Source organism: Periplaneta americana, chromosome 15, assembly GCF_040183065.1.
Source record: "Periplaneta americana isolate PAMFEO1 chromosome 15, P.americana_PAMFEO1_priV1, whole genome shotgun sequence".
Lineage (NCBI taxonomy): Eukaryota > Metazoa > Arthropoda > Insecta > Blattodea > Blattidae > Periplaneta > Periplaneta americana.
In genome coordinates, this window is record NC_091131.1 from 6,005,385 (window position 1) to 6,032,448 (window position 27,064).

Sequence of the window (27,064 nt, forward strand, 5' to 3'; positions counted from 1 at the left end):
CGCTCTACCGGATGCAATAGAGAACCTCAGATATTCTATTACCTTTCGTAACGAAGTAATGACGAAACTATGACGTAGCTGTGTAACAGTCATACTGTTATACACGACGTATGTACTGATTATTAGTAAGGAATTTACAAACGACTTATAAACGAGCTACTCATTGGATAACTATAAGACAGTTAAACGTCTGTATATAGAGTTTTTATTAGTAAGACCGTAAATGCTTTATTACTATTTAATACGAGAAAAATTCGTACCGGCACCGGGAATCGAACCCAGGACCTCTCAGCTCTGTGTGCTCTTTCCAACTGAGCTATGCCGGGACATGATCCACGGCGCCGGCCGAACCCCTCTCGTAATGCTTTTTACTGCCTTACTACCTGCATTTGAGACGATACAAGTCATATATGCAGGAGCGCATATTTAAATGACTTTGTGGCCATATTCAACATCAGTTCGTGACAACTGCTAACAGTTAATACATCACATATTCATTTTGTATGAGGTCTCGCCCACCTCATTGAATACTACACGGCTATTATGAAATAGCCAATATGTATTATTACTATTTAATACGAGAATAATTCGTACCGGAACCGGGAATCGAACCCAGGACCTCTCAGCTCTGCGCGCTGAGCGCTCTTTCCAACTGAGCTATGCCGGGACACGATCCACGGCGCCAGCCAAACCTCTCTCGTAATGCTTTTTACGGCCTTACTACCTGCACTTGAGACGATACAAGTCATATATGCCGGAGGGGTTCGGCCGGCGCCATGTATCGTGTCCCGGCATAGCTCAGTTGGAAAGAGCACGCAGAGCTGAGAGGTCCTGGGTTCGATTCCCGGTGCCGGTACGAATTTTTCTCGTATTAAATAATTGGCTATTTCATAATAGCCGTGTAGTATTCAATGAGGTGAGCGAGACCTCATACAAATGAATATGTGATGTTTAAATGCTTTATTTGTTATGTTTAATAAGCTGTTCACTTCCTTTTGCCCCATCAAAGTGCTCTATTCTGTTTTGTGTTAGTGTAAGAAACTGAGAATCAAAGATGTAACTGGTCAGTATTGCAGGAACTCGAGAGAAGAGGCAAGATTTCTTAAATTCCTATATTCCATACATGGAAAAACACACGGTATAATCTGTTGTGTTTGATAATAAGTGGCAAGTCAATAGTTCAGATCTGCCATTAATTCTGGCAAACAAATTCAAGGCAATGGATCAAAATTGATATTCCTATATGTAATAACGAGGCTAGGATTTTGATGAAGCTGCATCTTTTTTCTAGTAAGCCAGAAACATAGCCGCTTTAGTATTTATATGTTATGTGATAAACTGTTTTAAGACATATTTGTTAGGGCATTTTTTTGCATTTTGTGCCTAATTCAACTCATAAGAGCATCTTTTGTGTTATTCGGACATTTTTAGGCATTTTCATTTAATTTTGGCCACAAATATCCATTATTAATATAAAATAATGTTAATTTCCTCTGATATTTTGTCTACATATTATGTCCATTAATACCTTTTATTTTTTACTTGGTTATTTAACGACGCTGTACCAACTACGATGTTATTTAGCGTCAATGGAGTTGGTGATAGTGATATGATATTTGGCGAGATGAGGCCGAGGATTCGCCATGGATTACCTGACATTTGCCTTACGTTTGGGAAAACCCTCGGAAAAAACCCAACCAGATAATCAGCCCAAGCAGGAATCGAACCTGCGCCCGAACGCAACTCTGGATCGGCCTTAACCGACTAAGCTACGCCAGTGGCTAATACCCATTATTTTGTATAATATTTTAATCGTTTTTCTACACAAATATTGCCCTTTTAACGTAGTATACCCCATATAATGGATCAGTCCAACCACCCCTTCAATATAGACTCCTCTGTACTTGCTAATTCCGTGTAAGAGTGGCCTTGTGATGGGCTACATGGAAACTACATCAGGTAAAATAATTAATTAAAATGTATCACTTAGAAAAAATTATGTAAAATTAAATAAACTTAAATGTTGGTACTAGAATTTAATTTAATTACTAGTCTAAATATTAAGTAGCACAAAACTCCTTTTCCTACTAAGCCAATTTTAGAATGTACGATCAATTTTTAGGGCATTTTTGAAAGATTTTTAGGTCATAAATGCATTGTTTTTAGGACATTTTTTAATGATTTATAAGTCATCAAAATCCTAGCCCTAGTAATAACCCTTTAAATTGCAGAAACTATGTTCAGTCAGTAACATGATATGACGATAATGGAGCAATGGTAAAATGAATTTATGGAGGCAAGAAAGGTTAAGTTCTTAGAGCAAGTGACCAAAGCTGTTTTGTTAACTAAAATTCTCACAGAGTTAACAAAGACAATTCTCGCCTCGCACGGTGAAGAGAGAACTTTCAAAGCTCCTGGTTCCGCTGCATAACTCTACATAATGTTGTGCTTCTGCTTTTCAGAAGCAATAGGCAGAATCTGAGGACAACGTCGGAATACTGCGAACTTCAAAGAAATACTCTGACCATCCTCAAGAGCAGAGGAAATAATTCCCATACAAGCTGTCCTGTCATTTCGTTTTCGTTTCAAAATTAGTTTTCTGTTGTCTCGAATTCTCTATACCCTGATCAGGTTTTGAACACTTGTACTTTGATGGACTGACTTTGTACCTAGTTTCTCACGGCATGCACGGATTTCACAGCTTGGAAAGAGGTTTTGGTGCTATTTCGCTCCACCAAGTAGGTCTCTCCATTGCTCCAGAGTTGTGAAAGAACTGGGCTTGAAGGTTGTCATACAACTGCAACATAGCAGAAAGTGCCCAACTGTGTTACAACAAATATATCACACACAGGGAAATAGTATAAATTAGAAACAAACAGTAAAACAGTACAGTAAAACCTCGTTAATGTGCTCTCACTTGTAACGATATCCCGTTCATTACGCTCTTTTTATATGGTCCCTGGACATTTCATGTATAATCCTGCATAATTTTACCCTCTTATAACGCGCACTTTTTTCGAATCGAAAATGAGTGAAAAGTTCGATATAAATAACTTATGTTTTAAAGGCATGGTGAAGAAATATGTTACTTTGACTGTACTGGGGGTTATTGCACCACGAGTGCAAGAAAGAAATTTCGCCCTCTACCTGAAAAAATCCTCCAGTCAGTACTGTCGTAAGTTGTATTTCCCGGTACTTTCCTTCGTATAAAAGGATTTTAACACTCAAAAGTCTGCCTGTCAATACATTTCTGTCCTTTCTGTAAAATTCAGTCATCCTTTGAATTATGTGGAGTGTGCAGTAAGTTTGATAGTGCAAAATGGCAAAGCGGAAATCTCTGTCTGTAAGTGAAAAATTACATTAGTGTTGCTAATAGAGGTGTATCAAGTGAAGTTATCTGTTGTTACTTGAACCGCATAGATAATCTTATCAATATGAACACTTGGCAAACAGCAATCAAAGATTTTTTCATATGAAATTAGCTCTTATTTACATTTTGCATTGTAACTAATGCACAATATAATATGTTTCCTATGAAGTGGTGTCTAAATTGTTTTCTTCATTTCATAAATCTTTCCCATCTATAGCGCTGTCTCACTTATAACGCCCTAAGGCCAGTCTCTTAGCGAGTGTATTAACAGGGTTATATTGTATACTTACTTACTTACTGGCTTTTAAGGAATCCGGAGGTTCATTGCCGCCCTCACATAAGCCCGCCATTGGTCCCTATTCTGTGCAAGATTAATCCATTCTCTATCATCATATCCCACCTCCCTCAAATCCATTTTAATATTATCTTCCCATCTACGTCTCGGCCTCCCTAAAGGTCTTTTTCCCTCCAGTCTCCCAACTAACACTCTATATGCATTTCTGGATTCCCCCATACGTGCTACATGCCCTGCCCATCTCAAACATTTGGATTTTATGTTCCTAATTATGTCAGGTGAAGAATACAATGCGTGCAGTTCTGTGTTGTGTAACTTTCTCCATTCTCCTGTAACTTCATCCCTCTTAGCCCCAAATATTTTCCTAAGCACCTTATTCTCAAACACCCTTAACCTATGTTCCTCTCTCAAAGTGAGAGTCCAAGTTTCACAACCATACAGAACAACCGGTAATATAACTGTTTTATAAATTCTAACTTTCACATTTTTTGACAACAGACTAGATGATAAAAGCTTCTCAACCGAATAATAATAGGCATTTCCCATATTTATTCTGTGTTTAATTTCCTCCCGAGTATCATTTATATTTGTTACTGTTGCTGCAAGATATTTGAACTTCTCCACCTCTTCAAAAGATAAATTTCCAATTTTTATATTTCCATATCGTACAATATTCTCGTCACGAGACATAATCATATACTTTATGTTTTCGGGATTTACTTCCAAACCTATCTCTTTACTTGCTTCCAGTAAAATTCCCGTGTTTTCCCTAATCGTTTGTGGAGGGTTATACTGTATACCAACTAAAACATACGAAACATGCCAACACAGTTTGGAAGAGACGAAACGGCAGATCAATTAGCAAAAAAAAAAAAAAAAATAGAGGTAAAAAAAGTAACCGGGAGGGGGGGGTGTTCGTAGGAGCCCTGTAATTGAGTGAAACAGAGGTACTAGGAAAGGACGACAAAAAAAAAGGATAAACAAAGAAATAATGACAAACAAACAAACAAGAGAAAAAAATGAACTAATAAGAAAGAAATTAAGACAACAGCAGCAAAAAAGAAGAGACAAAGCAGAAGAACTTGCTTACAATTCAGCATCTGTGAACTAACCTTTCCATCTGACTTTCCGATCACGGAGTTCAGAACAAAGTCTGGAGGCGCCAGGGCATCGGCTACTCCCACAGCTTCAGACTTCAGCTGCGAACACATCTGCAGGATGCCCTCCTTGACCAGATCAGCCAGAGTGGAGCCAGTTGCATACCCCCCTGGCAAAAGCAAATCAATACAAGTCAATGCACAGAGATCCATGGTGCATATTGCTATTTGTCGTAGTACGTATATATCTTTCTCTTTAATGGTTATTTAATGGTGCTGTGTCAACTGTGAGGTTATCTACAATTTATGGAATTGGAGACAGAGGGATGTTATTTGACAAGATGATTCGCCATGGATTCCTGACATTTGTCGTACAATTCGAGAAAATTCCTGAAAAAAATAAAATATGAAATGAAAGATAAACCAAAGTGGGATTCGAAACCATGCTATGATATATAGGTATACCCTATACACACCACAAAAGCCCAAGATAGACAAGCAGGTAGAGCTCCAAGCTTTCATAACCTCACAGTAAATTTTTTCAGTTCTATTTCAGGGGGAAAAAAATCAGAAATCTATTGTATTTCAGATTAGTAACTTTTATATCAGAAAACTTCAACTGTATTTTCAGTTAATAATTCGTATTTCATATATTTCAGATTACTAACCATAATTTGAGAAAACATCAATTGTATTTCAGAAAATATCAACTGTATTTCAGACTAGTAAGTTCTAGTTCAGAAAATATATTTCAGATTAATAACTTCAATTTGAGAAAACATCAATTTATTTCAGAAGATATAGCAAATGTAAATTTAAAGGATGAAAAGTAAAAGTGTCAGCAACATAAGGAAATTCTTGCCATGATAACAGAATGAGTTATTATTAAATTATGTTTTCTGAAATATAAATAACAGAGGTTTGCATCGGACGTTTTCACTCGAGCGCCAAGTAGTTCATAGCATAATCCGATAGGTAGCGCACATGCATGATGGGTAAAATTGTCGCGAGCGATAAATCCTCGAATGGTATAAGCCGAGCGTAGACATTCGTTCTTGTTACAGTGATGAACTGTGTAGTAACATCATAGATGTTTATCATTTCAAAACTTTGCTGTGTTTAACTAACCTCTCCATAGTACAACTACAAAACTTGCTTTAAAATGCAATATAAATTTTGTAGGTAAATGTTTTTTTTCCCAAACACAGGAGTGATTTTGTTTTTGCCACGTCTGATAGATGTTATTGGATGTAAATGCAATTATTATAAACGGAGAAGACAATCATGATAATGCAAGAATCTTCTAGTAGTAGTAAGTAGTAAGTACTAAGTAGTAAGTACTAAGTAGTAAGTAGTAAGTAGTAGTAGTAGTAGTAGTAGTAGTAATAATAATAATAATAATAATAATAATAATAATAATTAGTGTATCAATCTTTGCGTCTGTAAGAGTTGTGCAGCATGATTATTCGTTTTATTATATTTTCTGTGGCGTTATCTCTACTAATATTGTTATTAATCTACTGCTATATCAATAATATTTTGTAAAACATTTCTACATTGTCGCAGTATATAGGCGGAACACTACGTATGGACCTATCATATTATATATGTGGTAAATCAAATACTGAATAATTATTAATTAGCAATAATAACTGTATATCGAAGTTTTTCATACTATTTTATTTATAACTTCATGTTCCTGTTTTGGTACGTTCCATTGACTGTTCCATTAAACGTTTGTTATAAACGCAGAAAATAAAGCCTTATTTTTACCGTGTGAGCAAAACATATGTGTATCTTATCTGTCGCCTTCCATACAAGATAAGACATGCCGGTGAGATGACCTTGTATTATGCTTCTATTTATTGCAAGCGTATCACGACTGATTGTATCTCACTCGAAGGTGTGACACTCGACCGAGTTCAAGTGAGTGATTTAACTCCAATGCAGCACTCTGATAAATAACTTATGACTTATAAATTACAGTTTCAAATAAAATTGAAAAATCTGAAATAGAGGTAACACTTCCTCAAATAAAACTGACAAATCTGAAATAGAAGTTACACTTTCCCAAATAAAATTGATAAAGTTTTTTTTTAAGTTGCTTATTTAACAACGCTGTATCAACTACTTGGTTATTTAGCGTCGAGATTGGTGATAATGAGATGGTATTTGGCGATATGAGGCCGAGGATTCGCCATAGATTACTTAACATTTGCCTTACAGTTGGGGAAAACCTCGGAAAAAACCCAACCAGGTAATCAGCCCAAGCAGGGATCGAGCCTGCCGGCCTGAAGTTGCGCTCCTTATCAATCTGGCTTCCGTGCAGAACATAGTACTGCTACTGCCACTGTCAAAGCAACTGAAGACATTCGTGAAGCAATGGACAATAGTAAGGTAACTGTCATGGCACTTCTAGACTTTACGAATGCATTCGGTCCCGTGAACATAGATATGCTCGTCCACAGACTCAGAGCCCTGCATCTCTCTGACAACGCAGTTAACTGGTTCTCCTCCTATCTTATGACCGTCAGCAGTGTGTAATTTTTAATAACCAATATTCAACATGGCGGGCAGTAAACACGGGGGTTCCCCAGGGATCCGTATTAGGGCCTCTTCTATTTGCAGTCTACATAAATGACTTATCTGATACTCTAAAACACAGTAAATACATGCTTTATGCTGATGATGCCATTTTTTTATGCACATACGTGACCTGAAACTCTAAATGACACAACAGACCAATTGAACAGTAACTTGAACTCAATATCAGCTTGGTTTACAAATTCGACTTAACTTTAAATCCAAATAAGTCGCAGGCAATTCTAATCGGGCAAACAATGACTCTTACGACTTTCAGAATCCGCTATTATAAATTCTATAAAATTGAATGAAACTATTATCCCATTCAGTCCCTCTGTTAAATATATAGGTGTGTACATGGGCGAGGGCCTCAAGTGGAATGTCCAAGTCACACACACATGCAAGACCGTCTTCTCCATCCTTCATTCATTAAATCACCTGAAAAATTTTCTACCCTTTTAATTAAAAAGAATTCTCATACAAACATTGGTGCTGCCACATTTCGACTATTGCGATATTCTACTAACATATTTAAATTCTAACTTAGCCCAAAGATTGCAGCGCGTTCATAATGCCTGCATATGTTTCATTTGCAACATCCGCAAATACGACCACATTACACCTTCCCTTGAAACGCTCCAATGGGCAAGATTACAGGACCGAAGATATATCCATTCACTAATTTTCCTATATTGCATCATCAATACTTCTTCGCCTAACTATCTCTCGGTGCGTTTTAATTTCTTGTCCTCTGGGTACTCATTCTAAAAATGGCCCTTTATTATCTATGCCTTGCCATAAAACAGCTCACTATTCTTCCTCTTTCACAGTATCAGCAATTCGTTTCTGGAACTCCCTACCCAGCTCCCTCAGGAACTGTCGAACCATATTTCAATTTAAAAGTAAATTGTTTAAACATGTAACCAGTATTCATATTTAATTCTCCTTTGTGTGCATGTGTGTGTATATATGTAATTTTCCTCAGTGCTGTATAGTTATAATTTACATTTGAATTTGTTATTCTTGTAATTTGTAATATTGGTTCACCTACCGCTTGCATATTCATTGAGTGTAACTTGTAGCCTTATATTATTTTGTAATTATTATTTAGTATGTTTACATTAATTTACTCAACTTGTGCTTGTATGACAGTATAAATGTTTTATTAGTGTTCTTTAAATATTCGTAAAATTGTATCAGCTTCTTTTGTTTCTGGCTAAGTGGAAGAGAAGGCCTAATGGCCTTAACTTCGCCAGAATAAATAAATTATTATTATTATTAAATTTGTAATACAGAAATTTTTGGTGACTTGAATGATATACCTTGGTAGAATGTTGATAAGTGTTTGTCCAGACACCACAAGCCATAGAGAGAGTGGAGCTTTGTTAGGACAGCCTTCACGCGACCATCCAACTCTCGAGAATTGCATCTTCTCCAGAAGTATGTCAAAGCGTTATTCTGTAAAGGAGAAACAAGAAACAGAATGTAAATCTTAACAATAAAATTGAGCAGTAAGAAACTTACAACTTTATTAGGAAAACTTCCCGATGGCTGGTGAAACCAAATGTCTAAGACGTTTCGCATGCTCTCATACAGAGAAGTGCAACCTACAAACATGAATTTATCCCAAATTATAGAATGAATATCAACAAAAATTTGCTTGAAACGACAAACGTTTTGGAGCTATGCATCTGTGTGATTATGAAGAAAGGCCATATTTGTTGATCTGTCCTCCTGGACAGCCAAGTTTACCTTCCTCAAGCTGAAGGCAATAAATAGCTCCAAAACATTGGATGTTTCTGTATCCATGACGTGGTGTAAAACCCACACATCTCGCAGCATATTTAATGCTGTGAAGGTCTTCAATCATTTTTAATGCTTCAGCTATTTGATTGTAGCTACTTGTTCCTGTATACAGAGTGTTCCGAAAGTCTTCATACATACAGAATATCAGTTTCAAACAGAAATGTCACATAATGTGCTGGATGTGGCCAACGCACTCCCCAGATCTTACATCTCTTTTTGCCTCTGGGGTTATTAAGTCGCAGGTCTACCAGGAGAAAATCCGGGACTTACACCATTTACAGGACTGTATTATTGACGTCTCTCATCATGTAGTGCTGGATATGTCGCAGAATGTGTGTCAGAATTAGCTGAATCACATTTACCTATGTCTGACTCTCGAAGACTGCTACATTATGTGACATATCTATTTTCAACTAACATTTGCCATTTGGGACACTCTGTATAACAGACTTTCTTGTGCTCACAGCCCTCTGAGCAATGGATTCTACAGTAATGTTACTGTTTTGTTTTACCTCTCCATACACAAGGGACAGCGTCCTGGCTCGGAACACCTGAGCGTTGTTTCTAGCTGTGAACCTGTCCTCCCCCAGCTCCTGAGAGGCCAACAGCCTGTGATGTGTCTCACGAAGCAGCCAACACACCAGCCACTGGTATGCATCCAAGATGACTACAACACATTCAATATCATGATATGTAACAGATTAACAGACAAGATAACTATCATCTTTTCAAAGGTTAAATTGCACTTCAGTCAGTTAAGAATAAAACTGATATCTATGATGGAAGAAGTCAGTGTTCCCATCTAGATCACTTAATGGTCTGTTTATGATGTAAGGTGAAATTTAATTCTTTCAAAAGCAATTTAAAAGATCTGCTTTAATATTAAAGATATTTAACCCTTTCAGTGTCAATCACGATTAAATCGTGACTTTATAATTTTGCTAGAAATGCCAGTCATGATTTAATAATGATATAGTTTCCATTTTGCTGTTATTCTCCAGATGGCAAAGACTACTGCTGTGTTGTTTTAAGAGCATAGAGGAAGGTTCAGTGGAGTGGTTCACTTGTGTGAATTTACTTGGCATTTTTCACATAAAGGTAAGCATTCACTACATCATATTGCACACATCGGACGAATCGCACGGCTCGGAAAAAGACCATCTTCGCTGTAATTGTTATGTAACCGCGTTCACTACATCGTATTGCACGCATCGCCTCTCAGCAAATCCGTCCACGTTTCTCGGATGAGCAACTTTTCCGATCCGTGCGATCATGGCCCCCTTTAATAAATCAATTTTAATTGGTCAACAGTTACTATTATGTTGTGCCATGTTCAGTGTCGCGCCAAAATGGCAGACAGAAAACTTATTTCGCTTGTAGAAAATTGCGAAGAATTATATAATTTAAGGTGTTCCCATTATAGTAATCAAGTCATTTCTTACATATTTATTATGTAACCAATATTTCTTTCGTTTCTTCCTCTTCAATTAAGACGCATGAAGCAATTACAAATTCTTATTCCCTAACAATCATAATTAATAGACCTAACCTCAACTCCTCTGTTTTCAGCAATGTCAATATCGTACGACGTCATGTTTTAAACAGCTGATAGGGGAATTCGATGAGGCGATGAGGTGAAGCTGTTACAGTGAACGCACTGCACTTAAAATATCCGTTGCGTACGATGTAGTGAACGCTTACCTTAATACTACACAAAGGGTTTGGTACAAAATGGTTAAGTGCATATTTCTTCCATTTCAACTGCATATTTTAACTATATTCGGTGCATGTATAGTCGTTACTGTAACATGCAGACAAATTAAATCGTTGTTCACTTTAAGACTTATAGAAAACTATAAAACTTTCTTAAATTAAAACGTTACAAGTGTTAAAAAAGATAATATACCTTAATGACAGATGGGCCCCATTTCAACACCGGTGTGATATCATCATCAGTGTCTTTCAAACTACTGCAGCTCCAGCTGGTTTTGATTTCCGGCGATTGCTTTCATCATTGGTAGGGAATGTGCTGCTCTTATGGTGGGGGATGGTTGTTTGTATGAGATCGAATTGTAATTGTGTATCAAGTATATGCTGTGGGTATGTTATTGTGTGCTTGTATATTTCGTATTGTTCTAATATATTTTATGCTCGACCATGCCGAAATGTAGTAATTATACACCTGGTAGTAGCCCTTTAATGGACTCATTAAAGTACACCTATTCATTAAAGTTCAAGTTTTCCACCAATCAGAAAGCAATATGAAAGCACAAGTATCGATTATTCTCGGATATGCAATCGAAAGACAACTAGCAAAACGTCACGGAGGCTGGAAATCCAATACTGTCGCAGAAGGTTATGTTCTGTTACTATAATAATTAGCGTTAATCGTAAATAATATTCAAATAAATTCAATTTGTCATCTCGTTTTTCAATTCTAAATCAATTTCCAGGTTATATCAAGATTAATGTTCGTTTTACTCTCCAGATTATATCAAGGTCAATGACATTTGTACCTCGGAAAAAATCAATACTTTCGCAATTTACGAGATATTGCACAAGGTCACTTCCGCTCCCCAGTCAGATAAGAATAACATGAATACTTATGAATAATTTCAAGTTATAAATATGGTCGAGCATAAAAAGTCGTATGAAACTTACCTATAATGGTAATTAAGACGCTCGTATGAAAATTATGAAACTCGCTTGCGCTCGTTTCATAAACATACTCGCGTCTTAATTACTACCATTATAGGCTCGTTGCATAATGTACTATAATAATTGCGAAGTTACATTACAGACACAAACATTATTTAATTTCATAATACAGCACATATAAATAGCCCCCCACCATTATATTTTTAACACTTAACGTTTTAATTTAAGAAAGTTTTATAAATTAAATTAATTTAGTCAATTTAAATAATATTGCTATCTATTTGTTACACTTTAATTTTCATTTTTATATTTACACCTTGTATTTATATTTGTATCTTTAATCTTCTCGCTGTAAGAAAAATCCTAATGTTAACACAAGCACATAACTGTCATATCTGTGATTGGCTCCCAGTCTAAACACTCACACGACACAGGAAAATATAGTTCCGTATTTGGAAACCATAACCTTGTATTATTTGAAAATAAAAATAAAATTCTAGTTGTTAAATACAATGAAACATATAACTTCACTCATATGTAAAACGCTATGTAAAAGAAAAGCTCTTTTATATTTTATTTACTTTGTAAGCGGAAGAATACCAAGAGTAATACCAACGTAGTCTGTTCTTGTAACAAGCTGACATCACTTGAGCTTGTATGCGTAAGCACGTGATAGTATGGCTTCTGCATCCTCAGTGTGTGTGGTTACTAAACTTAAGAGTGGAAACCCTCTCAAAAACGGAGAAGTTCCTAAGCATAGTAGCGAGGTTAGACCTACTTTGACGAGTAACAGGAAATGTTTAACATGAAACAGAATGTACAACGGTGGGTGGGATCATGCACTGAGAATCGGTGGCGCCAAGTTGTGGCCAATGAAGCCTCACTTCAGTCACATGCCATTGTTTACTGTAGGATTATTCTTACAATGAAAAGATTATACCTTTATGTTCATGACAGAAATTAATATAATTTTGTGTTGTCAATTGTAATTGGGAATTTGTCCTATTACATATAAATTCATCATCATCATCATCATCATCATCATCATCATCATCATCATCATCCTTGCATGTATTGGCCTGTTACGATCTCTTGCCAACGCTTGAATGGTCTGCCCAAGGATCTCTTGCCCACAGGATGGTAATTTAAAATTTGGCATGGAATTCGAGAACAAGGCATTCTGATGACACGTGATCTCCAGTTTTGTCTGTATTTCTGTAGGTATTCCGTAATCGGTTCAATCTGCAGTTCTTTCATAATGTCAAAATTTCTAATGTGATCGATTCTCATGTATCCCAGTGCGCGACCCATAAATCTCATTTCTACCGCCGTTAATCTTTGTTATCTTATAAATTAATAAATAAATACGTAAATAAGTAACTCAATAAATAAATTAATGAATGAATAACTAAATACAGCAGGAAACTACCCCCTATAACAGCTATAATTAATAAACCCAATATCCCTTTAATTATATTAAAGCCATATTCACCTATATTTTATATATACTCAATATCACCACACAAAGTATAATAAAATAAACGAAAAGAATAACAAACAGTCAAACCCGTAGAAAAAAAAAACAAAAACAAAACAAAAAAAAACTAAAGATATTCACATATCTTAAAAATACCATTTCCAAAATTAAATCCTTTGAATAAAATCCAGCAGAACTTGGTTTATAACAACATCCAAGGGACCTTAAACATTATGTTGTTATAAACGAGTGTCGTAGTAACCAAGATTCACATTATCAATCTAGTGAGGTGGAAAATGAAAAATAACAAACTTAATTAGACTTATTTAGATTTATGTATTGACTTTTAAGCCTACCATGAACATAATAAAATGCACGTAGGCCTACAATTATAAATACAGTATTCTGTATTAAAACAGTTTGTTCAGTACTCACCAAACTACTTTACTTAGAAGTGAAGTAATCAGTCATTTTACTCTGTTATCTTCTACTTGCCCTATACACACTTTCTAGGGCTAAATTACGTTCTGTGTTCATAATTTCAGTTGCAATTTCATTGCTCCCTTCCCTAGCTTCATAGAACATGTTCATAATTCTAATGACTTCTAAAGCCTCACTCACTTCTTTTAGTGGCCATACTGCGTTAAAATGCGTGCACTTAGTGAAAACTTCCTGTTGAAACCTATTATTTTAATGTACCGAAGTACATACGATATTTCCATGCAGATATTCTGCGTCATCATACGATGAAAGAGTAATGGAACAGAGAAAAATTTTCTCTGGCGCCGGGATTTGAACCCGGGTTTTCAGCTCTACGTGCTGATGCTTTATCCACTAAGCCACACCGGATACCACCCCGGCGTCTGAAAGAATCGTCTCAGATTAAGCTCCAACTCTTGGGTTCCCTCTAGTGGCCGCCCTCTGCACTACGTCATAGATGTATATGAACGTAGGACTGAAGTCCACACATGTGCTGAGGTGCACTTGTTATGAGTGACTAGTTGGCCGGGATCCGACGGAATAAGCGCCGTCTTAAATCACGAAGTGATTTACGCATATTATATATATTATTTTAATGTACCGAAGTACATATGATATTTCTCTGTTCTATTACTCTTTCATCGTATGATCTAATACCGCATGAATTCGAGCAGGTTACAATGGGATGGGGAATCAGCCTGCATTCCAGAGGTCTATGATAGAAGGAGACTGTAAAGAATTTGTCAGGGTTAGATTTCAACAAAATATTTCTTAAAATACTTTGGTTTTAGAAAATCTTATTCCAAACTGAGGTTGAAAATGACGTTATATGCGAGGTAGATGCATATGCGTTTGTTGTATTAAGCAAGGTAGGAAAGCATATGTCTTATGGGGAATTAGTTGGAACCACAGAATATTTCATGCTATAGGCGAGGTGTCGCACAAAACGAGGTCGCTATAACCAAGTTCTACTGTAAATAAATCAATGAATCAACAAATGAATAAATGAACGAATAAATAAAAAATAAAATAAACGAAATGGAAAAATAAAATAAAATGAAATAAAAGGAATAAATATATAAATATCAATATAATAAAAATACGATACCCACTGAGCTTGTTATACTGTCACTGCACCGTGATGATAAAACTTACACTCATTATTTGTGACGTCCTGCCCTCTGAACTTCTTCTTGAGAATGTCTGCAGAATCAGCGAGGAAGTTGACCGTGTGGTAGGGAGAGGCCACTTCGCTGCCGTCCAACACCCTCGCCCACTGCCTCAGCAGCCAGTTGCTGGTCTGCTGCACCAACACGTTGTTGTCGCCCTCGTACGTCACGGAGGCGTCGAAGTTGTTGCGCAGATCCCCCAAGCCGGATGCTGCGAAGATGAGATGTATGGGAATCAAAATCTTTGTGATAATAACCCCCTTATTATGCATACAATTAGCACATGATGGGACAAGGTACACAAATGTCAAATAAGTAGAGTGCAAGGAAACCTTTAAGAAAGCCGTGGCCACCGCATGCCTCCCGGCACTCCTGGATGGTGTCCCTGCACGTCCAGGTCACCAGCGGCTTGGTGGACGACACCATGGCATGGATCTCGGAGACACTCGCTGGCTGAAACACAAGGACGAAATTACTAACTGCTGTAATAGCTAGTCTGATGGGCTGCAGTCTTCTACTACTTCGGGTGACATAAAGCTATGTGTGTCCCACCCAGGCAACCCAGTGAGAAGTAGGAGAGAAAGCTGATGAAGTTTCCCGTTAACATAACATTATGCAACTACCGATATAGAATTAAGGAAATTTATTACTATAAAATGAACATAAATTAGGCACCATTTTGTTCACTAAAATTTTTTACCTCGCTCTACACTGCAACTCTGGCTACTAGCAACAGGCATCTATAATGAACACAGATCAAAATACCCCTCATTTCTCGTGAAAAACAACAACAGAATAGACTACAGTGGACTGGATACATTAAGAAGATTGATTGATTTTACCTCGCTCTGGAAATGACTTCACTTAAGGGACACTAGGAGTGAATTTTTGGCCCAAAATGGCAAAAATTTCTATTTTCGAGTTTTTACATAAATGGTGACTTTACACATTTGTCTATGTTTTTGTTCTATATTTAGCCTCTATCCGCCATTTTTTTAATCCTGCGTGCATGGGTTTAAAATGTGCAATGCCCACTTTTCCTCAATTGTAAGTAATATCTTTATTTTTCAACTCTCATATTCAAATTTCCCTTAGTTTTCGCTGTAAATGCTTCAAAGCATGTCTCCTCTGCTATCTTTTGATGCTTTTAGGAACTAATACCACTGTAAGCAACCCAAAATTAAAATGAAAGTTTGCAAGCTTCCATATGGCTAAAATGTTCAAAGGAAGATTTTGTTTTCAAAAAGGGACTGGATATAGCAACCTGCAATGCTGGAGAGTACAATAGGATGCAGTGCCATGCAACACCGCAAGACCACTGTCTGACAGGAGGATCTTTCAAGAGTAGGACAAGAGATTGCAGCGAGGCAAAACAAGAGGAGTCTGTACGAGAGAAAGAGGTCAAATACTGAATCCAAGAGGGTGTGTAATAAACTGCATTTTCTCAGAACGACATTTTTCATCATACAAATGGTCCTTCCTGGTTTCCACTTGCTCCAATTTGCATGAATACTCTATATATATATCAATACACAAAACTGTGAAGCAATTGACTCTTGACTAAATAGTTATTCGTGTAATGAATTTTTAACTATCAAAAAATATGGAAATATAATGAAAAAAAAAAGTCTCTAATGAAAATTTTTATGTTCTTCACTAGTGCTCAGATTTAAAAATCGATGCGTAGTTTTATTGGTTGTGGAATGTAAATCCTTCACAAAAAATTTGAAAATACAATTTCAATTACAGTCCCGCAAGGGCCATTTTGAATTTAATGATTTAGTTTGATAAAATAAAAAAAAAATAATAAATAAGGAACTAACGTTTGAAAGTTTTGAAATCTCTTACAAATATTTATATATATACATAGAACCAACCCACAAAATTTGAAAGCAATTGAACCAAAATTAAAGAAAATGTGAAATTCAGCCCAATGTCTCTCAAGGAGGCTAGTGCATTAAAAATGAGCAAGAAACCTATTTTTATGCATTAAATTCCGAATCAATATATAGACTGTAAATATTTAATCTTTCTAAAGATCCTCTTTAGCAATGCGAGTTGTTTCTTCAAAAAAAAATTTCTAAAACTAAATTTTTTTAACCAGATGATGATGGAACATCATAAACCAGAGCATTAGACTGCTACTATATTGTTTTCAAACTTCAGTAAATTTTTATGAAAAGTATTGCAAGTCTCGTTTTGAAGTTTTCCATAATAATAAATCAGTCAATCAGATATAAAATGACTCATTATGAAAGTAACACAACTTAAATTCTACCTCTCCATTCTAGCTGCAGCCAGCCCCTTATTTAGACAGTGCTACACCCATAGGCCTGAAAAAAATGTTCCTACCCCCCACCAATCAATTTACGAAAATATTTGACATTTAGCAGTCAAACTGTAAATAAAATTAAAAAAAAAAAAAATTTAACACACATTACTATCTAATGTAGACATATGCAAAGTAGAAAAACATCGAAAATTTATTTTTGCTCGATTTTTTTTCTCTCAAAATGTTGCCACCATATGAATTTGCTGCCCTGGGTCCAGGCCCTTGTGGCCTATGCCTAAATACGGGCTTTGCCATAGACATTCACGAGACTTCAATTTTAAAAATTAAAACTCTAAGGATGCACATAATTATGTTCCATATGTTGACTGGCATGTATTTCATTGTGTCGTTACTGAAGTTTTCGTTTTCTTAATTTAAATATTTTCGGAGATATTTGAACCTACTTTACATGTTTTCTACAGAATTTTACTAGATTCCTTCCATTCATCCAGTAGACCTTTTCAATACAATTCTCACTAAACTTGCTTTACACTTTGTAAACATGGAAACAAATTCGACACGTGCTTGGACAATGCCCCAAAGGCGAGCTGCTGATCAATGCTAGACATCATCGTGTACGACATGCTTTGACGATATCGTTAAAAACTTTAAATTGGGAGATTCATGAGGAAGTACATTGTGTATCATCAGATGGTTCTTTTAGACGGGCAGACATTATTGCTATCAGCGGACGCTTAAAACGGGCTCTTGTTCTTGACCCTACTATCCGTTTCGAAAGAAACCTAAATCAGGCCATCGAAGATGATATTGAGAAGAAGTCCATATATGAACCTTGTCCGCCTTATCTTTCTCAAAAGTACAACGTCCCTCTTAAACAATGGTCCGTCATTGGTTTGCTGTTTGCCAGTAGAGGTTCAATCACAAAATTCACATGGAATTATCTTAAGGAACTTCACATTCCTTTTGATTATGTAATGTCTGTTCTTATAAATATTATCAAGGATTCTCTTCAAATATTACATCATCATCTCTATTTCAATTAATCAACTTATATTTGCCTTCAACAATTAACTTTCTTTTTTCTTTAATGTATCACATCACATTATTGTACATGTTTATTGTATTCAGGACCCTTGTGGTCACTCAAAATTCTTTGAGCTGATGTCTATAATTTAGAAATTTATAATGTGTCTTAGATGTAATCAGTAACTACATTTACAAATGCCTCAACAGTTGCGTTCCTTAAGGAGAGATGTATGTGCAAATGCACTGTTATACTGAATCGATCATTAATATCAGTCAATAAAAGAATTGTATTCCAATGGATACCATCCCATTGTGGAATCCTGGGAAACGAGAATGCGGATGCTTTAGCAAAGAAGGGCAGCACTGCTACTTACAGACCTGTTACTAAATCTACGTATTACTCTGTGAAGAGATTTATTAAATCTACATACTTAGACTTCAACAAACAAAATTTGATAACACAATCTCAAGGGAAAAAATGGAACTCTCTGCATCAAAATCCACAGTTAATTCCCGATTTACCACGAAAATCGTCCGTAGCTGCATTTAGATTGGCAACAGGCCATGATTGTTTGGCTAAACACTTGCATAGAATTGGAATATATCAGTCCCTTAACTGCCCATTGTGCTTGTCATGATAATATCTTTGAAAAATATTGGAGTGCAAGAGGTCAAATGACTTTATTGTCAAACACCTGGCATTAGAAAACAACAACAACAACATATTGAATCGATCACATATTCCACAGTTATTGAGCTAACGACTTATAATTTGGTATGGTTATTTGGAGTGGACTTATGTATTTTGGGTTTGGGTCTTAATTACAATAACACAGATTTACAGGAAGCCCAGTTATAAACCGACCTACCCTATCTGACATTACAGAAGATAAGGAACATTTTCTCATGACATGTTAGAGATACGGATATGACATTTTTCACACATTTCCCCTATGTTATATCTAACAAATCCCTGCATATAGAATTTTAAATTTAGTTTTTTGTATAGGTCTACATTTTAAAAAAGTATTACTAAAAATATTTAAAATATGATTACTTTATGTAACTACGTCTACCTTAAATTGGCACATAAAAAATATTTGTCAACAGGATAACGTGTATTATCCAATAGTAGAGAGGTACGGAATATTTCATTCCTTTATCTCAAGTAGTTTTTGAGAAAATGTTCCTTAATTGTAGAAATTTATAACTTACAGAAAATGAGGCGTAAAGTTTAGGACTATGAAGAAGAGTGGTGTGGTAACATGGGATTTAATAATTATTTTGGGGCACTCACTCATGGAATTTTGAAATAAAAGTTTGGCTACCTAATCTTTAAACATCAGAAAATAACATAAAAATAAAATTTAAAAATCCAATTTTTGACCACTTTCATTTTACATCTCCTCTTAAATGTATCTTATTATTTTTGTACACACTTTTGCAGTCGTGCTTATAACTTAACATTACTTTACAACCTGACCTTGGTCTGCATATTCGTCTCACATGTTTGTTTTAACTTATTTTAGGAGTATCTCAAAGCAAGGGTCTTATTGAAAATATTAAACTGATTAGCAATAGTATAGTCCTTACATCGCCAATTCCCCAATGACCTATAAACTGCTATCTGCTATGAAACAGCATCAATACGAACAGCAAAGCACTCACCAGATCCTCTATGGACTCTCCCGAATTTGATCTCTCGACGCACTCAAGGTATTGGTCGGTGAAGTCTGCAACAAACACCTTGAGGGCGCAGGTGGCAGCCATATATGGGAATAACCGCCATTGCTGCAAAATAAAAATTGCATTCCTTATTCTTTCTACACAGCATAAAACACAAATATTTATGTAACAATCTGAAAATTGGCACTGTCTGTTGACCTAAATGTGACTCCAACAACTAAATAACTTACATGTTAGATAAATAAATACATTTTTCTTGTGACAAAATGGACTGTCAAAGAGGCCGAATTCACTCTACATTTAGTACTGGTACAAAAGCTTAACATTGCTCCAGATGTTTCTTAAATTGCGTAACATGTAAATAGTTGCTAAAAATATTATTTTTGTCGGATACTGCATTTTGAATCAGTTAACAGCACTGTATCACTATATTTATTTGAAATAAGAAAGTTAGGATAACACTTGCAAATATTTGTGTATTTTATATCACTTAAATTGGCTCTCTTCTGACAAAGGCAAAATTTTACAGTCTGTACAAAAAAAACCAAATGACCTGAAAATGTGCAAAAACTTGCCCAGACATGTTCAAACATTTTTAACAAGGCTGCAAAAGGGTATCTGTCGGATACAGGGGGGAGAGCCATTAATCCTTCCCATTGAAGGCTTTAAGGAACCAACCTGGACAAATACCCAATTTCCCATCCCTACCTTCCCGTGGTGCAGCTGTTAGTAAGCATAATTTTACGAGCTGAACTAAAGGGAGAGGCTACTCATCCATTAGCACTGGTCAGCTTTATGAGTTAATGACTGAATTTGGTATAATTTTCCTCTATCCAATACCTAATTCCCTCTTTACCCTTTCCTATCCAGTCCTCTGACTGAACTCTTACTTTCTTCGACCCCGACGGCATTAGAGCATTCGAGGCCTAGGGGTTCACTTCCCTTTCCTTCCTCCTCTTTCTACTTTTCTGTTCCTAGTGCTGACCTGCTATGGCACTAAAATCGTCCTCCAGTGGCTTAAGGAGGGAAAGCTGGTGATCAGCAAGATCTCCCAGCTAGGTCCAATGGACCCGTCAACCAACAGCAGGTGTGGTCCTCCAGACATTCTGGGGGTTGTGTGTGAATGAAGTAGCCACCAAAACATTAAAATATGGTGTTTACTTAAATCGGCTACAACTTGCCATTTAAAAAAATATTGGAGTGCAAGAGGTCAAATGACTTTATTGTGAAATGCCTGGCATTAGAAAACAAAAACAACAACACAACAACAACATTTTTAACAAGAGCCAGAACAGGTCACATTGTCACTCAATTGTACCTACACCAATTTCACATTTCTGATAATCCTACTTGCCTGTGGTGTAATAATCATGATGAAGATCTGGAACACATTCTTCTATATTGTCCATCCATAAGCCACAAAAGAAGTAAATTAAAATCATCAGTACCAGTTGCAGAAGACACAGCCCTGCAGTATATATTGACTACACCCCAACTCTGGCTACTAGCAAAGGCATCTATAATGAACACCGAACAAAATACCCCTCATTTCTCGTGAAAAACAACAACTGAATAGACTACAGTGGACTATAGTGGACTTTATGTTGTCAGCAAACAGCTGGATACATTAAGAACATTGATTGATTATATCAGTTAAAACACTTCTCCAAGTGTCACATAAATTGTAGCTTAACTATAAAATATATTTGGGGTCTACCAGCATCCAGTTACACTCAGTATACGCATATGTAATATGAATTACAAGACTGGACTATCAGATCACAGTATGATCACGAACAATCTAGAAGTACGTAGTAAAAGTCAAAGGTGAAAAGGTTCCCAGAGAGTTCTCAAAAGGACAACAAATTTTGTGATTTCTTTTTTAATATCGGCCTCTATGAACAGGACAACTTTATCGGCCAGTGAATGAAGAAAAATAAACGAAGTCAGCATTGTGCACAAAGACACAAAAAAGGATTTTGACAAAAAAAACAAAGACAAAATATGCCAGTGGGAACCATGGGAAACCACAATGACAAAATGATGAAAACTGTCAGCAGCCTTTAATGACTAGTAAACTCTCGGATCTGTTTCGGCATGATAAGTAGCTAAATAACACACAGAAGTACTGTATGGTGTCAGTGTATTTTTCGAAGGATAGAAGAAATGAAGAATTAATATGAAGAACTCTAATTACAGCAAGTAATGCATGATGATAGACTGGGAATTCGAGTAACAATTTAACACTTTAATTAAAGTATTAGAGCAAGATTTAAATGTCTTACTTTTTTACACTTACGACATAAATTACCCATTTTATGTGTCGAATAGAAATTAATCTTTTTAGTGTAACTTCCCAATCCTGGCACTGAGATTCACTGTGGTCAAGAAATAGCAGTCAATTTTTGTCAGAAAGCCTGCATCAGGGATAAGGTCCTCATAAGTGTTGAAAATCTATGACAGCAACCAGTCCACCGCTGTGGAGTAATGGTTAGCGCGTCTGACTGTGAAATAAGTGGGCCCAGGTTCAAATCCTGATTGGGGTTTTTTCTGGGACTTTCTCTTAACCATTTGAAGCAAAACTGCTGGGTAACTTCCGGCATTGTACCTCGGACTCATTTTGCCATCATTAATTCCCATATCATCATCATCATCATCCATACCACAGCCCAGGTTAAGTTCACCGGTGCAGCGTGCTGTACTTGTACAAGAGTGCAGCCATTCGGCTACCCAACCATTCACAGAATAGGAGTGATAAGCAAAAGACAGGAACCTCCCAGTTTTAGTTTACTTGCAGAGGAAGCCACACAGAGTTTCTTCCCACCCTCAGCTGGATTTGAACCTGCGAACCTCTGATCTAATGGCCAGCATGGAAAATGCAAAATGACCGAGAATGATGGCAGCAACTAAGACCCCTTTCTAGGACAAAGTAATGTTGGCAGACACTTCTACTGCTGAAAAGTGTTTGAAGAGCATAAATGTTCCAAATTTCATCTATCCTCAGCGGACATAATGGGCAGAAGCAGTTGACTCACATGCAGCTGGTACTCGAGGATGGGCAGCTCGGAGTCAGCACTCGGCCCAAACTGCTTCCTCACGGCCGCATAGCGCACAGCTATGGCCACTGCGGAGCAGCACGCATTGGTGCCTTCCCCCATGATGCCAACCCGGGCTGCTGACAAATTCTCCAGAGCGGCACCTGCAAGCAACCAAGATTACTGTCTTCCCTCTAATAATAAATTAAAAATAACTTAGATATTATGCTGTTATAATCAGAATGCTAGTAATTATGCTATACAAAGGAAACAAAAGACAGATCCAAAACCTACATCAACACATAAACAAAATATGCCCAAAGCTACGCTACACATTAGAAACTGAAAACAACAAATCCATAATAACAAAAGTAGACAACAAACACACATTCAAAGTATACAGAAAACCCACAACAACAACACACATACACAACACATCCAACCACCCCACACAACACAAACAAGCTGCATTCCGAACAATGGTACACAGACTACTCAACATACCAATGAACCAACAGGATTACAACGAAGAGCTAAACACAGTCAAATACATAGCACAAGAAAACGGATACAACCCCAACATAATAGACAACATAATACGTAAGACAAAACAAAACCACAAAAAACAGAAGAATACAACACAAACACAAGAACACAAAAAATACATCACACTAACATACGAAAACAAAAACACACATAAAATTGCAACCTCATTCAAGACATTAAACTACAACATCGCATACAGAACAAATAACACTCTACAAAAACATCTCAACACACAAACGACACAAACAAACAAATACAACCACACAGGCGTATACAAACTCAAATGTAACACCTGCAACAACTTCTACATAGGACAGACAGGCAGATCATTTCGAACACGTTACAAAGAACACATCACAGCCATAACAAAATTACAAAACACCTCCACATATGCAGAACACATCACAAATGCCAACCACACCTACAGAGACATCAACACAGGCATGGAAATACTGCACATCCAACCAAAAAGCCAGAAACTCAACACACTAGAATAATATGAAATATACAGACACACGAAAACACACTCCAACGATATTCTCAACACACAACTCAATTTCAAAATACATACAATCTTTGACTCTACACTACGAACGCACCCACACAGGAAACAAGAGGCGCCAAGACCAACAACGACCAGTTCCGAAGATGACCGAAAATAGGTCGAAAAATGTTAACAAGGTACGTTAATATTTAACACAAGAAAGTTCTTATCATACATATTCCGAATTATAAATTATTTATTATCATCATCATCATCATTATCATCATCATCATCATTAATGAAATGTTATGTAAATGTGAGTGTGTAATGCATAACATGTAATTATTGCGTCACAGTTCCATATGTTGTTTTATCATTTCCCTGTGTTATATTTGTTCTTTCTGTATTGCTGCTTTGTTTGTGTATATTTGAAGTGTTTAGTGCTGCAAAAGGCTTTGGAAATAAATAAGTACAATGTAAATGTTCGAACTATTCAAATGTTTCATAAGTGTTAAAACTGGTTAAGATGTGTGTGAATGTTGAAAGTGTTACATAAGCATTTAGTTACATTCTTCATGCCACAATCTCAAGGGAAAAAATGAAACTCTCTGCATCAAAATCCACAGTTAATTCCTGATTTACCACGAAAATCGTCTGTAGCTGCATTTAGATTGGCAACAGGTCATGATTGTTTGGCCATACACCTGCATAGAATTGGAATATATCAGTCCCCAAACTGTCCATTGTGCAACTCAAACCAAGAAATGGATTCGGAACACCTCAAAATCTGTGCTTCAGTGGCTGGCCATGATAATATCTTTGAAAAATATTGGAGTGCAAGAGGTCAAATGACTTTATTGTCAAAAGAAAACAACAACAACAAACAACAACAACAACAACATTCTTCATGCTTAGCACTAAAAGTGATTTGTGTTGTTTTTGTATTTGGGCTGAGAGTTGTGATTTTGTTTTGTATTTGTGAAATTTTTGTAACTATTATTGTTTTGTAATTGTATTGTTTGATTTGTTTTGTACTGGCGTGTTATTTTGCGTTTTGATTTGTATTTGAATTTGGTTGTGTTTTGTATTCTTTTTTTTTTGTATGTATTATGTTTGCTCCCTTTTTTTATTGTACCAACACTACTATCGGGTATTTGCCCACACGTAACGTATTAAAAAACTACAATGTCAACAACTTTCACTTCTGAGAGTAAAATTAGAGATGCTGACAACTTCTGGCATGTAATGTGATACATAAAAAAAATTAAATTTCGAACATTTGATGAAAATACATGTTTCTAAGTTCTTCTCTAAAGTGAATTCACATAAAATATTTTTCTGAAAAGAAAAAAAAAACTGTTAGAAGATTATGAAAAAAGTAGCGAATTTATTCAGAATTAACGTATTTATTCGCGCAAATTCTCTTGTGTCTTTCGTAAAAGATTCCAAGTATCTAAAAAATAAGATTCCCTTCTATATGTGCATGATTCCTTTCATGAGAAGAAAGATGATTTGGATTTGTTATCTCTTGCAATGTAAATTACATGTACGTTTATTTTCTCTACGTAATTAGCAAATTAATTTTGTTACGAATATCTATTTTACATGTAAAGCTTAACACCATGATTTGAGATTAGTCAAGGTCAGCCTAATTGCATTAGAACTAACATTCACTGCTACAAAGAAAAGCCACATAACTTGTCCTTAATTACTGACATTGTATATAATTATGTTTGTAGTTATTCAATATTAAACACTGATTTGATTAATACGTGAATATTGTTTGATGGTATTTATAAACAAATTATTTTCGATATTTTATAGTTCTCACGCAATTTTCACCACCTCGATTTTTTGCCTCCGAATTTTGAGTAAATAACTTCTGGGTATTCTACAGTACCGTGGAATTAAACATTTTCACACAAATTTTATCACCAGGACAGCTAGGAAAGACTAGAGGGGTTGCCTACTCTGTTGGGATTGTTAAATCTGGCTATCCGCTTTCAATTTTTTAAAATTATTAACCTAAACAATTAAACTATCTTATCTCTTCTATTATCTTGTTCTTTATCATCACCTTAATTCTTAGGTGTGGTGCAATAGCCACAATGAAGGCATGTCTAGAAGGAATGGAAAATAAATAAATTCCCTGCAAGTTTGAAGGCAAGACATAACAGTCTGATCACAAAGCTAGCTCTGCAATGCACTCATAATGCAACATTGTGACATTGTGGTTACTGCAAATCATCAAGAGAGACAATATGCACTTTCTTCAACACTGTAGCATATTTTATTTGAAATTCATATACATACATGAGCCATTTACCCAATACTTCCACGACTATAATGTGGAGAAATTCGAGGCAAATTAAATAGAGAACAGGATGAGACGAACTGCGTGAAAAACCACTTACACCTCTGCAAATCTAGTTGCTTTGAATAATTTCAAAGGAAGCTAGATTTGCATAATATATTCGTTACTGGAGGTACGTTAACAGAAAGCCACAATTTAAGTTACACAGAATTGTGTGCACTCAAAGTTGGGTCTGGTGTCTTGTCAGCCCATTTGAGTTGTGTGAATATAAAGGGAAGAATTGTGACGGTAGCTCAGTCAGTAGAGCTAAGCGAAGGGTCCCGCAATCGATACCCGGCCCCGGAACAATTCTGTGGTGTTTGGGTAAAGGGAGATGTCATAAAAATGAGTTTGGAGATAAATGAAAATTAAACTTCGGACTCTTGTTGCAAATAATTTTCTACACGAATAAAACACATCAACTGCTAGTATTCTTTGATTTTTGCACACCCACTTGTATAATTTAACTTGTGTGTTCATCTGGGGAACAAAATTCCATCTGCACAAAAAAATTACTTATCCCCCTTTACCCGAACACCACAGAATTTTTCCCTTGAAATTATTCACTTACACTTCTGTTTCCATGGTATCACAAGTGACATCACATAAAAAAGTGGACAATTTTATACATTTCATATTAAAATACACATTAAAGAGAAGAAAAAGAGTAAATAGCGTCTTAAACCTTAATAAATTTCGGTCTGAG

General features: G+C 36.1%; 1 protein-coding gene across 3 annotated transcripts in view; it reads right to left on the reverse strand.

Moving 5' to 3' along the window:
• Positions 1-2,096: 2,096 nt before the first annotated feature.
• The window catches only part of LOC138715805 (peroxisomal acyl-coenzyme A oxidase 3), a 72,917-nt gene continuing 47,949 nt past the window's right edge, over positions 2,097-27,064 (reverse strand). For 2 of the 3 annotated variants that reach the window (XM_069848894.1, XM_069848892.1), the window contains exons 8-15: positions 22,976-23,139; positions 19,923-20,045; positions 15,268-15,388; positions 14,922-15,146; positions 9,664-9,818; positions 8,668-8,803; positions 4,778-4,932; positions 2,558-2,797 (exon numbers count right to left, since the gene is read on the reverse strand). In XM_069848894.1, coding sequence (XP_069704995.1) covers positions 2,696-2,797; positions 4,778-4,932; positions 8,668-8,803; positions 9,664-9,818; positions 14,922-15,146; positions 15,268-15,388; positions 19,923-20,045; positions 22,976-23,139 — 1,181 coding nt within the window. In that variant the 3' untranslated portion in view covers positions 2,558-2,695. Of the gene's footprint in view, positions 2,798-4,777; positions 4,933-8,667; positions 8,804-9,663; positions 9,819-14,921; positions 15,147-15,267; positions 15,389-19,922; positions 20,046-22,975; positions 23,140-27,064 lie in introns of all 3 variants that reach the window. The other variant, XM_069848893.1, reaches the window with a different exon arrangement.